The following is a 12,282-nucleotide window of genomic DNA, read 5'->3' as shown; positions in this document are numbered from 1 at the left end:
CCCACAGATATTCAGGATCGGTGGAGGAGAGGAAGCGGAGAGGAGCCGCCGGAGGGACGTCCATGGTCGCGATTGGGGTTCCAGCCGCAAGCGGAGGCTCACAGGTTCATGTCACAAACCTCTCCAACGCGCCTACCGACGACGACGTCTCCTGCTACCGCTGGAACACACCAAACATACTCCTATGCTTCTGGGGCGAGCGCAAGTTCTTCGAGGCCGAGTACTGCAAGTGCTCCTCGGACCGACCCTCATGGAGGACATAGTGGACCCCCTTCTGCAAGACCGTACATGGAGACTAGTACAACAGGGGCCGGTCGACGATACTCAGCTGAGTTAACAGTACAGAAGCCATCCCGGGCGTTTGGCTTCCAGAGTATCCTCAATCCTCAAGCAGACTCTGAGGACAGGGAAGGAGCGACTCCCAGTTTCCCTCCACCGCCTGCCATGAGTACCGCCACACAGACTTTAGTTCCTGCTCCCGCCGAATCTCCCCGAAGCCGTAAGCGAACCGATTTGAAGTCACCGGTCCGGGACCATGACTATCCAGCCTCTGCTCGTTCAGGGAGACGGGTCTTGACCCCGAAGTCTCCCGCAGTCCGTGCTGCAAGCCTTGGAGCAAGAAGGAACCCATCATTTCATTCTACCATCCAGCCACTTCAACACATCTCAGGAGCCAGTGGAAGGACGTATACTGCGGAGCCTGGTCCTTATCGATCTTCTGATATTCCTCCTCTTCCCCCCCTAGCCATCGCAACCGGGCCCCACCATTCTGCGTATGGGTTTCAGGACTCCAGACAACCACGCTCTGCCGTGGAGAGCACGCCTCGGACCGAGACAATAGCCACCCCTCAGACAGAACATTCCATTGGCAGCCAGACGCCATATGCTAGGATTGAGCAGTCACCGCCGATGTATCGCTATGGCCATGGAGGACAAGCAACCCAACCTCCCGGCTCCATGAGAGTATTACCAGCGGGAGGTTCTGGTGGCTACGGTCACGAAACTCATGTTCATGGACCCCATGAAGGCTATCAAATGGGTCAAGCTTCGTACCAAATGACTTTGGACACCGACCAAGGGCCCATGGTAGTACCTGTTGAATTGGACTTGCAGCAAGCGTCAAAGGTGGCTGATGAGAAGAGAAAAAGGAACGCGGGTGCATCTGCCAGATTCCGAGCGAGAAGGAAGGAGAAGGAGAAGGAAGCTTCCACAACGATATCTGGCTTGCAAGCAGAGCTTCGGGAGTTGATGGAAGCACGTGACTTCTATATGGCTGAAAGAAACTACTTCCGCGACCTGGCCAGCAGACATATTCCGGCTTCCCAATTACAACCCCGTCCACAATCTCCCCAACACAGACGAGTCAATACTACAGCGACCTCTACAACCTCAGAGAATCCTCCCTTGACGGATGAGATGTACCATGAACGCTCAGAGTCCGGATCGACGGCTCAGCGACGGCGGACAGGAGATTACCAGCCATCATTCATAGGTCGACAAACGCAGTCGCCACCTCTGTCTGGATATCGAACTGGTTTTCCGTCCGCTGCACCCATTTCCCTTCCACCCCCACCATCGAGTACAGCATACGGAACACCGAGGTTGCTCCCACCGGGGCCGCCACCAGGTCCTTCGATCACACGATCACAGTCATATGACCCTCTTGGAAGGGAAGCATACGATAGGAATTGGAGTTCGGGTCGATGAGCGAGGCGCACAATAAGAACGAAAAGGCATTAATTTACTTACGAGATGAATTTTTTCCTAGAGAGACGACGATTGAGGGCAACCTCAGACGCAGCATCCCTAGCCCATTGTGGCGGGACATGATTACGAATTTCCGAGATCAGAACGGGATGCTCCAACATCGTCAAACGGGCACATATCGAAGCCCATTTGCACAACTTGGGGAAAGAGATGATACATTGCTTTTTGGCCGATTTTCCTTCTCTTCGCACTTAATCAGATCTTGGCTCATTTCTTTTTTTGGAGTTGAATTGACTACATTGCATATGCTAGATACCCCCATCGGCCGAACACTTGCGCGAGATTAATTTGCTATATACACCACACAGGGGGCGTTGGGGATAATTCTGAGGGAAGGAAATGGATGGGATGGAGGAGGTCAACGCGGCCCCCAGAGGCACCACTACTGCGAAGAGAGATACCCCGAAGGAGGAGCTGGCCGAGCTGAGGATCTACACAGCGCTTCTGGCGGAAATGGAAACCACCATGATCGTTGGTGAACTGTACTTTTTGTATATGTATCCACGAGAGACGACCCCATATCACATGCATTCACAATGGCCACAATACGTACACATTCACGCTTTATCTTTGCAATATTTGGAAATTCTACCGGTGTTTCTGTTTGTCCCCAGCGCTTTCCACCGCGCCTTGCGGTCAGCCTGGGAGGCGTCCTGCCGTGGAGTTAGTAGTCTCTCACCGCTTCATCTGGCGCAGAAATACGCTTTACACAGCGCAGTAAGGAGGCGGTGAGTTCTACCACGATGACAGTGTGTGCCGCCATAGTTTTCGATCTTTTATAGATCTACCTGCCCGACTCGGGGCGTGGATGTATTCGGTACATGCCAGCGTGGACGTCTCTCTGTCTCTCTGCGGTCACTACTGCCAGCATCCCCTCCAAACACCTTCCCCACGGACGTACTATGGGTTTGCTGTTGTCTCTTCGACTTGAGCTTGATCTCGATCTCGATCTCAGGGAGTAAGTCACTTGCATGAGGCTAGCTGGTATGTCGACGTCGACGTGCCTTGTTTGTTGGACGTTCAACACCCAACCGGTACGGAGTACGGACAAGTGAATCCATCTCCCCCCCCCCTTTTCCGCCCCCACTGACCGCTCCTACGTACATAGATCAACGTGTCAACAACTTTAATAGATCGATAAATCGGTTGGTTCCTTGACTTGACGTACACCAACCTCGCTTGGTAACGCGATCCACAAACACCTGTCTCTGTCCAGCATACGGAGTAATTTCTTTGCATACCAGTGGACGCTAGTGTCCTCCCAGTAGTGCATGATGATACTATTCGTCCACCACTGCCGAATCTCGGAAATCAAAGGTTTTATTTGGTCCCTTTGGGCGAGAAGATGGTCCTCAACGCCATTCACCGTGGGGCAAGGGCAATAATGGAAATTATGTCTAAGCAGCAGAGGGCGACCGCTACCCCCCCCCCCCCCCAAAAAAACAACACAAAAACACCGTGAAAGTGGCCTCCTCCAAAAGAAGCCAGGACTAAGATTAGCCGCAGTTGTTCTTTCCGGCTTCCTTTGACCTTCGAACTACTCCGTAGGCCGTTAGCGTTTCGTTGGCCATCTAGGATCATGGGGCCAGAGACCACGAGGCACCAAACTCAGCCACCTCGGAGATCAATGCAAGGTAGATCGAGGCGAGGTGCGCCGCCAAAAAGGAGCTGCCACTCTCTGTTTCTCATCCCACGGGAACACACAATTCCAACTACTTCGCGCGCAATGCTAATTGACGAACTAGTCAACAAGTCAGTTACGAACTTACCAGTACCTGCTGCGTACGAGCTTCAAAGTACGGAATACACTGACTGGGTCATCCGTTCCAGAGCTCGGTTAGCATGTTTGGTTGGAGAAACTAAGCAAATTGCTATCCGGGACGCCACAACTTCGGCAGTGACTCTCCCTTGTACGTACAAGGTCCGTAGGATGGTAAGTTAGTGACAGACAGCCAGTTTTGCCGCTGGGTGTGACCACGAGATGGCTCAACAGGCCTGCAAAGGACGCGCGCAGACGTTGCACGCTTGCCCACTGCAGCCAAGGAAGTGGGAGTGTTTGAGACGAGCGGGAGCGTTGACGCAGATGCTCCAGGTGCAATTGGGCGCTTCATAATTTGGGCAACAAGAGAATGCCTCCTTGCTCAATCCACCAGTTGCCCGTTGGATTGCCCATGGCATTTGACGGCGATTTGATTCGAACTGAGGTCAACGTTGTAAACCAAACAGAAGCCTAGGGGAGGATTTGATGAATGGGATCCGTTCCTTGTGACAAATAAGAAACTAAGCAGATACCGGATACGGGCTGGCAGAGTGGCTGCAGTAGATAAGACGCACAAACTTGGTCGATGGCTTGCTTGCTTGCTTGCTTGGCTTGGCTTGCCTCGCCTTGCTGCATGGCGGCCCAATGCACAAAAGCACGAGGGTTGCGTCTGCATTGCATTGCGCCACCAGGTTCATGGGAGTTTGTGTTTGGCTGATTCCCAGCAGAAAATCAGTCACGCGTACGGAGGACTCTGTACGGAGTGGCGGAGTGTTGTCTGCGAAGGCCCATGGAGGCTGGAAGGGCCCGGCAGAGGGGAAATGCTCCTTTCCCAATCACCAGAATCCTCCCTCCTCGCGCCGAACTCAAAGAATGCAAGTTCCATGGGTAATTTATTGTCTTGCGAAGGCTTGTATCACCACTTTCAGTAGCGCATTGGTAGTTTCAGGAGCGGAAGGGGAGGCTTTTGCAGTTCTCCCCGCAAATCAGCCCGTCGCTTGGATGCACCCTCCGGGCTTGCAAACCTGTCAATTGCTTTCTGGAAACCCTGGGTGCGAAGTAGCCCCAGGTGGTGGAAAGATTAGCTACTAGGGGGTGCTAGGCTGCACGATTGTTTGCTGACGATGGGCCAGGAGGTGTGCAGTCAGTCCTTACGGAGTATCCGTCCTCGCAGATAGGTGTGATGCAGGTGACCGGACAGTTGTTCGCATGTCCTCCAGACCGTCTGGCTGGAATACGACAGGGGTTTCTTCACCTTTAGCGTATGCCCACTGCTGCAAGTCGTGCGTCTTGCATACAGCAAGCAGAGATGGTGGGTGAGGGTACCAAGGGAGCGCGCCGGGCGGATCTGAAGGGTGGAGATGGGGAAGAGAAGGGAATCTTGCGGGCAGAAGAAGCAACCTCGATCACGGCACTTTTGGAGGCCTGGAGGGGGGGGGGGGGAAGGGGGCCCGCGAGGGGGGACGTGTTGGATGGAGGGGATGGGTATGGGTCGGGCGGTCCCAAACAATTACTTCGTACGGAGGTGTACATCAAAAGTTGTGGATGAGGCTTTTTAAAATACCGGGCTATCGTGATATTTTATTATGTAATCTAGCCTGACAGATTATTTATTCTAGGCCAGTTAGGCCTTGTTAGGGAACACAATACCTAATCACCCCTAAGACTTCCCCCTAAATTAAGCTAACTTTGAGTACTATTAGACATCTATCTGGGCTGAAGAGAATCTCTAGGGAGTGTTGCTGTAGAAACGCGATGAAAATTAAACATGCCTTTTCAAAATTATGACAGTGTCATTAGAAAGCTACGTCACTCTCTACTAGCGCGTACACAACTTTTGATGCACACCTCCGTAACTCCATAGGTCACAAAAGGGAGCCAAGCCACGGGTGAGATCATCTGCAAGGGCCGCCGCCAGGTCCTCGATTCGCGGGTCGACACGTGGCTGCAGGACAGAGTTGTTTGTGCTGCGTGCGTGCATGCCTATGTCCGACTCCTCAATGCACAAGCTCTCCAGCGCATGGTAGCTCGCGCCTGGACACGGCACCGGCTCATGGACTCATGGAGGATCGAATTCTCACAACGGCCAAGTCCGTGACAGATACCTACAGTAACTCAATATCAAGGTCTGCCCTGTCGATCCGTAAGTCTGGTCATGTCAGGCAAGCCGCCTTTCCTTCTGCTGTCAAATCTGAATCGATGCGGCGTGACAAAGAGAGGTCGAACAGGTGCCACGTGCGAGTGCGAGTGCAGCGGAGAGCTTGAGAGGTTTGAGAAGGAGCGTCTGTCAAAAGCGAAAGCCCGCCCAACCCCACCTTCCTGGCGTGACAGAAACCAGCCCATGGCCATGACTCGTCGCACGCGGGAAGTCGCCATCACGCTGTCATGCTGCAACCAAACTCCTGTCACCTGCAGGATCAGTCGTTGATGGCTTGAACCGTTGGGTGATTGTACGACTCGACAGGCGACAAAGCCGGTTTTCGACAAAGTTGGTTTTGCATGCTTTCTGACATGCATTCAATGTCGCACATCAGAAGCGACCTACGAGTGGCCAGCAAGCGATGTGGTGGAGTCTTGCCTGAAAAAGTCGGAACAGGCGATCCCTGCGATCCGACGTTTCTTTGACAGATTTGTCCTCCCTAGTGATGGCCGACCAAGGACCTCGTACGTAGTCGTTCAACATCAGTGACTATCCCGGGCTATCCGCAATGGTCATGATGGCATTACGCGTAGGCTGAGACACGCACGTGTATAATCAACGCCAGCCTGCAGGGTTTGATGCGGTGAGCTGTGCTACATCCAGCCTGACGGTTTTATTTTTCACACAAGCAAAATCTCGTCGCTCATGTTCCCGCCTGGGCAGAAGAGGAGTGCTATTGGGCGACCCTCTGTGTGCTATTGTAGCTCTAGGATGAAGTCATTACTTGGTATGAACATCTAGTAGGAGTCGTGCTCCCGCGAATCCGCCGGACAATCAGATTATCCGACCACGTGTCTGCGCGTAGCATGCCAAGACCCTCTTCCAGGCTCAACTGCGCTAATCTCGGTAAAGCACGTCTCGGGGACGCGACGCGACCTTTCACAATGAAGTGTTTGCTGAACTTTTGTTTGGTATCAACAACTTCTCACGAACTTCCGATTCGTTCTTAACGCTGCTAATCTCCATCAGAACACCATAACTTACTTACGTAGTGGAGCTTAGTCGAACTGCTCCCGCTCTTTCCCCTCATCCACCATGCCTCCCACGAAGAAGCGAAAGGTTGGCGCTGCCAGCAGCTCGTCAACGCCGGCAAAGAAAGTCCGCATTAGTGGTGCCTCTGAGATTGCTGATGTGTCTCCTAGTGGTCGTCCCAAGCGCACTTCAGCCAGTAAACCGCAGTACAACTTCACCAGAAAGCGAGCACCCCCCTCTGTCGATCAGAATTCAGGTACACTGAGCTCAACAGGTTCACTGGCCGAGAAACGGGGCAGACCAGCTAAGACAGGCTCTCCAACCAAGGCAACTAACTCAACAAGCACAAGCAAAGTACCAGTTACGAAAACTACTTCAAAGCAAACTCCTAGTTCGTTATCATGAGACAAGCCATAATCGAATTCAGCTGACTGAAATAGCGAGCACTGCTCCTGCTCGCCCCGTGGGCCGTCCTGCGTCTATCAAGCCCAAGACTGCGTCTGTTGTGATCAAAGCACCATCAGCTAAACGAGGTCGTCCTGCGTCTACCAAGCCCAAGCCTGTCCCTGTTGTGACCAGGGCACCACCAGCTGAACGAGGCCGTACACCAAAATCGCCTAACACTGGTGCAACACCCAAAGCTTCTAAAGAAGGCCCCGATTCTGTGCCCGAAGCGGTCCAGGAAGAGATCAAATTAGTTGAGGACAATGGAATAGTTCACCAGGATGTTCAATATTGGCTCATGAAAGCTGAGCCCGAGTCACGTATCACGAAGGGCCATGATGTCAAGTTCTCCATCGACGATCTGGCTTCAAAGACTGAGCCTGAAGGTTGGGATGGTAAGTTCGGCGTCCAAATCGCAGCATTATCACCGCCACTTTACAGCTAACTTTATTCTCACAGGTGTTCGCAATCCAGTTGCACGCAACAACATGTGCGCTATGCGCAAAGGCGACTTGGCTTTCTTCTACCATTCCAACTGTGCCGTCCCAGGCATCGCCGGAGTCATGCGTATTGTTGAAGAACACACTGTCGATGAGTCGGCCTTCGATCCCGATCATCCATACTATGATGCCAAGTCCCACCGCGAGAAGCCAAAATGGGAATTAGTCAAAGTTGAATTTGTCAAGAAATTCGACGACTTAATTACTCTGCGGCACTTGAAGTCACTAAGTCTCCCTGGTAGTGCCTTGGAAAACATGGTCATGCTCAAGCAAAGCCGACTTAGTGTCTCACCTGTCACTTCTTCCGAATGGCAGTTCATCCTTGACCTGGCTGGTGAGAAAATTTCTCTGGGCCAGGCCACTCCGCAAGATGGTTATGAAACCGACATTGACAGCGAAGGCCACGATGACATGAATGCCAATGGTGATGAGGCTAATGGCACTAGAGATGGCGACAGCTTAAAGATTACCCCAACTCAAACGGTGCTGGCGAAGACGTCGATGAACACCCAGCAACCCATGGTGCAGTGACTAATGCCATTGCACTCGAGTTGACATCAGAGCCATTGATGGACACCGACGCTGCTTAAGACCGGTGGTCGTTTTCAAGGATTAATCAAGCACATTCTTAACATGTACCACCTTCTCACAGTCTTTGTCCAAGCCTAGACAGCGAGCTAGCAGGAGCCGAGGACGGGCGTGTTACTGGCGGAAATGAAAGCTTCGTGGCAGTCTTTTGCTCAACCTTGCCTTCGATACTGTAAGGCTAGACAGAAATCTAGCACAACCTAGATGTTACAATTGCCTGCCCCAAACCGAACGAGTCGAGATCATATCGTTCCAGGCAACTTGATTCTAAATGATCAATCTCAAAATTTCCCCTCTCGCCCTTTCCATCGTAGTCTCACGTAACAAATCCCTGCAAATTGGATTGTGAATAACTACCTAGGTACGTTGGAAAGGCATACGAGAGGCACACACCACCACGCCTCCACCATTTCCCTGTGGGAGGGAAAATCGTTTAGACCATCCTGTCGGCGGTTCTTGTGCCATCGCCCCAGCCGCAACACGTAAGCCCGAATGGAACAGAAGCGCAGATCTTTGATGAAACCTAGTGTGGAATCATCTCTTTCACAAGGTTATCAAAATTACCTGACGAAGGCTAGCGCAAGCCATATTCACTTAAACCCACCAACTTGAATCCATTCCGCTAGAAATGCAGCGGTGGGGAAGATCTGCAAGGCCAACCTTGACGTGGACTGCAATATTGAAAACGCTTCCTCGGCCGCTGGTGCTGGCTGTGTCAATACATGTGCTCTGATGTAGACGGGCAACGCCACTTTTTCGTGTTGGTGCCTGCAGCTTCCCTTCCCGTTCCCCGGCAGTACCAGCACGACCAGAGTGGCCGAGCGGCACGCTCTTCAACGGCTTTTTCTGATGATGCGCATTAGTTCTGTCACTAGTAGACGGTTGGTTATTGGGTTTCATTGGGTTGCATGCGGTTCAATCTTTGCAGCAACTAAGTCTCCCGGTCGCACATGCTTCCTCGGTGGCCCAAGAGGACCCATAGGATTTCTGGGACGATCTCTAGCACCTTCTCCAGCCAGGCACAAGGCATTAAGGTGTACCTTGAAACCTCAAGATCGTACTTCATTGAATGCAGGTTAGTCTGTGCTTTATGCAACGGTCGTTGCTTGCAGGTCAGGTTGTGGGGAGAGGTCCTGCAGGCTGCTTCCTTCCTTGATCCCTGGCCGAGCACATGGTTGGCGTGGTACGACTCGTACTATGTAGTACCTTAGGGTACCTTCGCATTTACATCAGGCTGAGGTTCCTGGCCAAAATTGCCATTGCACGTGGATCCCAGGATGCATGTGCATTTTGGGCAGTCACGGCTCGCGAGCATCCGTCCAGTGGTCGCAACCGACTGATGGACAACGCGTGCTTTCCATGCCTCACCTCTTACCAATCCGAGGCCCCCTCCTGGCGGGCACCTAACCAAATCAAGAAGGACTCAGCGACCATTGAGGGGTCACTTTTGTCCAGCCCCTCATTTTCTCATTTCTAGCTTCTTATCGTTGGTCCATCGCAGCTTCCTCGTCTTCTTCTCGGAGCTTCGCGACAGGCCTTGGTCCTGGTGTGGACGCGCACATCACCGTGTCTGCGCTTTTACCAGCTCCTCTCTTTGCTCTCAGACCTCAAGAGCTCTAAACAGGCAAGTCTTTCCGCATGAGCCTCTCCTTCTCAAGTCTTTGATTTGTACAAACGCCCAGAGGGATTGGCAAGCTCCCTAATTTGGACCGGCCTAGCACTTTCGACTACCGCGGCTTGTTTCTCGAGTGATTAGACATCACACGTAGCACTTTTCGCAGGCCTCACACTCTTATCACTTCCCTTTTCATGTTCAAGTCTTTAACCAGCGCCTTTGCCTCATATTCACGGCGGCCTGCATTCAATCATATTGTTTCCCCTTCCGCCCCCTTCCTGCCACTCAACCTTCCTTCCCAGGCTTCTGCGCGGATTTCACAACATTTCTGTTCTACAATGGCAAACCTCAAAGTCGAATTGACGGCGCCAAATGGCAAGAAGATCATTCTTCCAACTGGCTTGTTTATCAATAACGAGTTCGTCAAGTCAAGCTCCGGCGACAAGATCACCTCCATTAGTCCCACGTACGTCCAGCCCCTTCCTATCAAAGCCATCACTGATATCTGGCCTATATTTTCAGTGACGAATCTGAAATTACTTCCGTTGAAGCTGCTTCCGCCGATGATGTCGACAAAGCCGTAAAGGCAGCACGTGCTGCACTCAATGACCCCTCCTGGAGCGAACTACCTGCAACTGACCGAGGAGCGATCATGTACAAGTTCGCAGACATTATCGAGGCGAACAAGGAGACGCTGGCGACCCTTGAAACTTGGGACAACGGCAAACCCTACAGCGTCGCGCTCAACGAGGACTTGGGCGAGGTCGTTGGAGTTATTCGATATTATGCCGGGTGGGCTGACAAGCTACACGGCCAAACCATCGAAACCAATCCATTGAAATTTGCATATACACTTAAACAGCCGATCGGCGTATGCGCACAAATCATCCCTTGGAACTATCCTCTGGCAATGGCAGCGTGGAAACTGGGCCCAGCACTCGCCTGCGGCAATACCATCGTCCTCAAGCCCGCCGAGCAAACACCCCTTTCCATTCTCTTCCTTGCGAGTCTAATTCCAGAAGCCGGCTTCCCGCCAGGCGTCATTAACATCATCAATGGATATGGAAAAGAGGCTGGAAGCGCCCTAGCCTCGCATCTAGATGTGGACAAAATTGCGTTTACCGGCTCAACACTTACGGGAAAGCAGATCATGAAGACTGCTGCAGTGAACATGAAGAACATCACCCTAGAAACCGGTGGCAAGTCTCCCCTACTGGTCTTCGACGATGCAGATATCGAACAGGCCGCCAAGTGGGCGCATATCGGCATTATGTCCAACCAAGGGCAAGTTTGCACTGCAACTTCTCGCGTCATCGTTCAGGAGGGTATCTACGATAAATTCGTTGCTCGCTTCCAGGAGGTTGTCAAAGAGACCTCCAAAGTTGGCGACCCATTTGCCGATGACACCTTCCAAGGACCTCAAGTGACAAAGGCCCAATATGAGCGAGTTTTAGGATTTATTGAATCTGGCAAATCAGAAGGCGCAAAACTTGCGTCTGGTGGTGTACCACACAAGAATGTTGGAGACGGCAAAGGATTCTTTATCGAGCCAACCATCTTCACGGGTGTACAGGACAGCATGAAGATCTACCGTGAAGAAGTATTTGGCCCGTTCGTGGTGGTTGCTAGCTTTAAAGACGAAGCCGATGCTATACGCATGGCCAATGACACAACATACGGCCTTGGCTCGGCCGTCTTCACCACCAACATCGAGCGCGCTCACCGTGTGGCAGCCAAGATCGAGGCTGGCATGGTCTGGATCAACAGCAGCAACGATTCCGACTTCCGTGTCCCCTTCGGTGGTGTCAAGCAGAGCGGTATTGGTCGTGAGCTAGGTGAAGCTGGTCTCGCCGGCTACAGCCAAACCAAGGCTGTCCATGTCAACATGGGCATGAAGCTATAGTTCGGTGGCTGGGTTGCCTGGCTGGGTGGCTGACTGCTGAGATGTATTTCAACGAGAGTAGCCAGGCTTCGACATTGATGAGAGGTGAAAAGTGTGGAGTGACAACTCTGGCAGGAGGATATAAAGCGTGCCAACGATGCAAGAAAGGGAAATGGCACAAAGATTGCTGAATACCTTAACGAGTGTTCCTCACGGGACGGCGAGTCATGGAGCACTAAGCACTCCAAGCACTCCCCGAATACCAAGTATCTCGCTAATGTATCGAACGACGTTTACCGAATGGAACTCCCAACATAAAAAGCAGCATGAACAACCACGGCACAACAAAAGGAACGAAGACGGCTCTCGGGGATTCTTCAGCTATGTACTCTGTAGCTCCTTGCCTAGGTGATTAGGTACTGACTATAGCTTCACTAATTGACAAGCATGTTTGTACTCTGGGTACTACTACTATGTTTAAATGGTCCAGACTGGTTCCTTTCCAGGACCGGCCGCCCGCAACGTTCATAAGCCAAACGAAAAAGCCCACTTACG

General features: G+C 52.2%; 3 protein-coding genes across 3 annotated transcripts; all 3 read left to right on the top strand.

The window, feature by feature from the left end:
* Nucleotides 1-444: 444 nt before the first annotated feature.
* Nucleotides 445-1,707, top strand: A1O9_01193 (uncharacterized protein; the record flags this gene model as incomplete). The annotated part of the gene is made up of 1 exon (XM_013410352.1): nucleotides 445-1,707. One exon carries the CDS (start codon nucleotides 445-447, stop codon nucleotides 1,705-1,707), a length of 1,263 nt encoding a protein of 420 aa, XP_013265806.1.
* Nucleotides 1,708-6,761: 5,054 nt separating this feature from the next.
* On the top strand, nucleotides 6,762-8,173 carry A1O9_01192 (uncharacterized protein; the record flags this gene model as incomplete). The annotated part of the gene is made up of 3 exons (XM_013410351.1): nucleotides 6,762-7,089; nucleotides 7,139-7,537; nucleotides 7,602-8,173. The coding sequence occupies 3 exons, from the start codon at nucleotides 6,762-6,764 to the stop codon at nucleotides 8,171-8,173; spliced, it is 1,299 nt and encodes a 432-aa protein (XP_013265805.1).
* Nucleotides 8,174-10,183: 2,010 nt separating this feature from the next.
* A1O9_01191 (aldehyde dehydrogenase (NAD+)) lies at nucleotides 10,184-11,748 on the top strand (the record flags this gene model as incomplete). The annotated part of the gene is made up of 2 exons (XM_013410350.1): nucleotides 10,184-10,311; nucleotides 10,368-11,748. 2 exons carry the CDS (start codon nucleotides 10,184-10,186, stop codon nucleotides 11,746-11,748), a joined length of 1,509 nt encoding a protein of 502 aa, XP_013265804.1.
* Between the last annotated feature and the right edge of the window lie 534 nt (nucleotides 11,749-12,282).

This window comes from Exophiala aquamarina (assembly GCF_000709125.1).
Source record: "Exophiala aquamarina CBS 119918 chromosome Unknown aczIA-supercont1.1, whole genome shotgun sequence".
In the NCBI taxonomy this organism is placed as follows: Eukaryota; Fungi; Ascomycota; class Eurotiomycetes; order Chaetothyriales; family Herpotrichiellaceae; genus Exophiala; species Exophiala aquamarina.
This window is presented reverse-complemented; position numbering and strand designations above follow the sequence as displayed.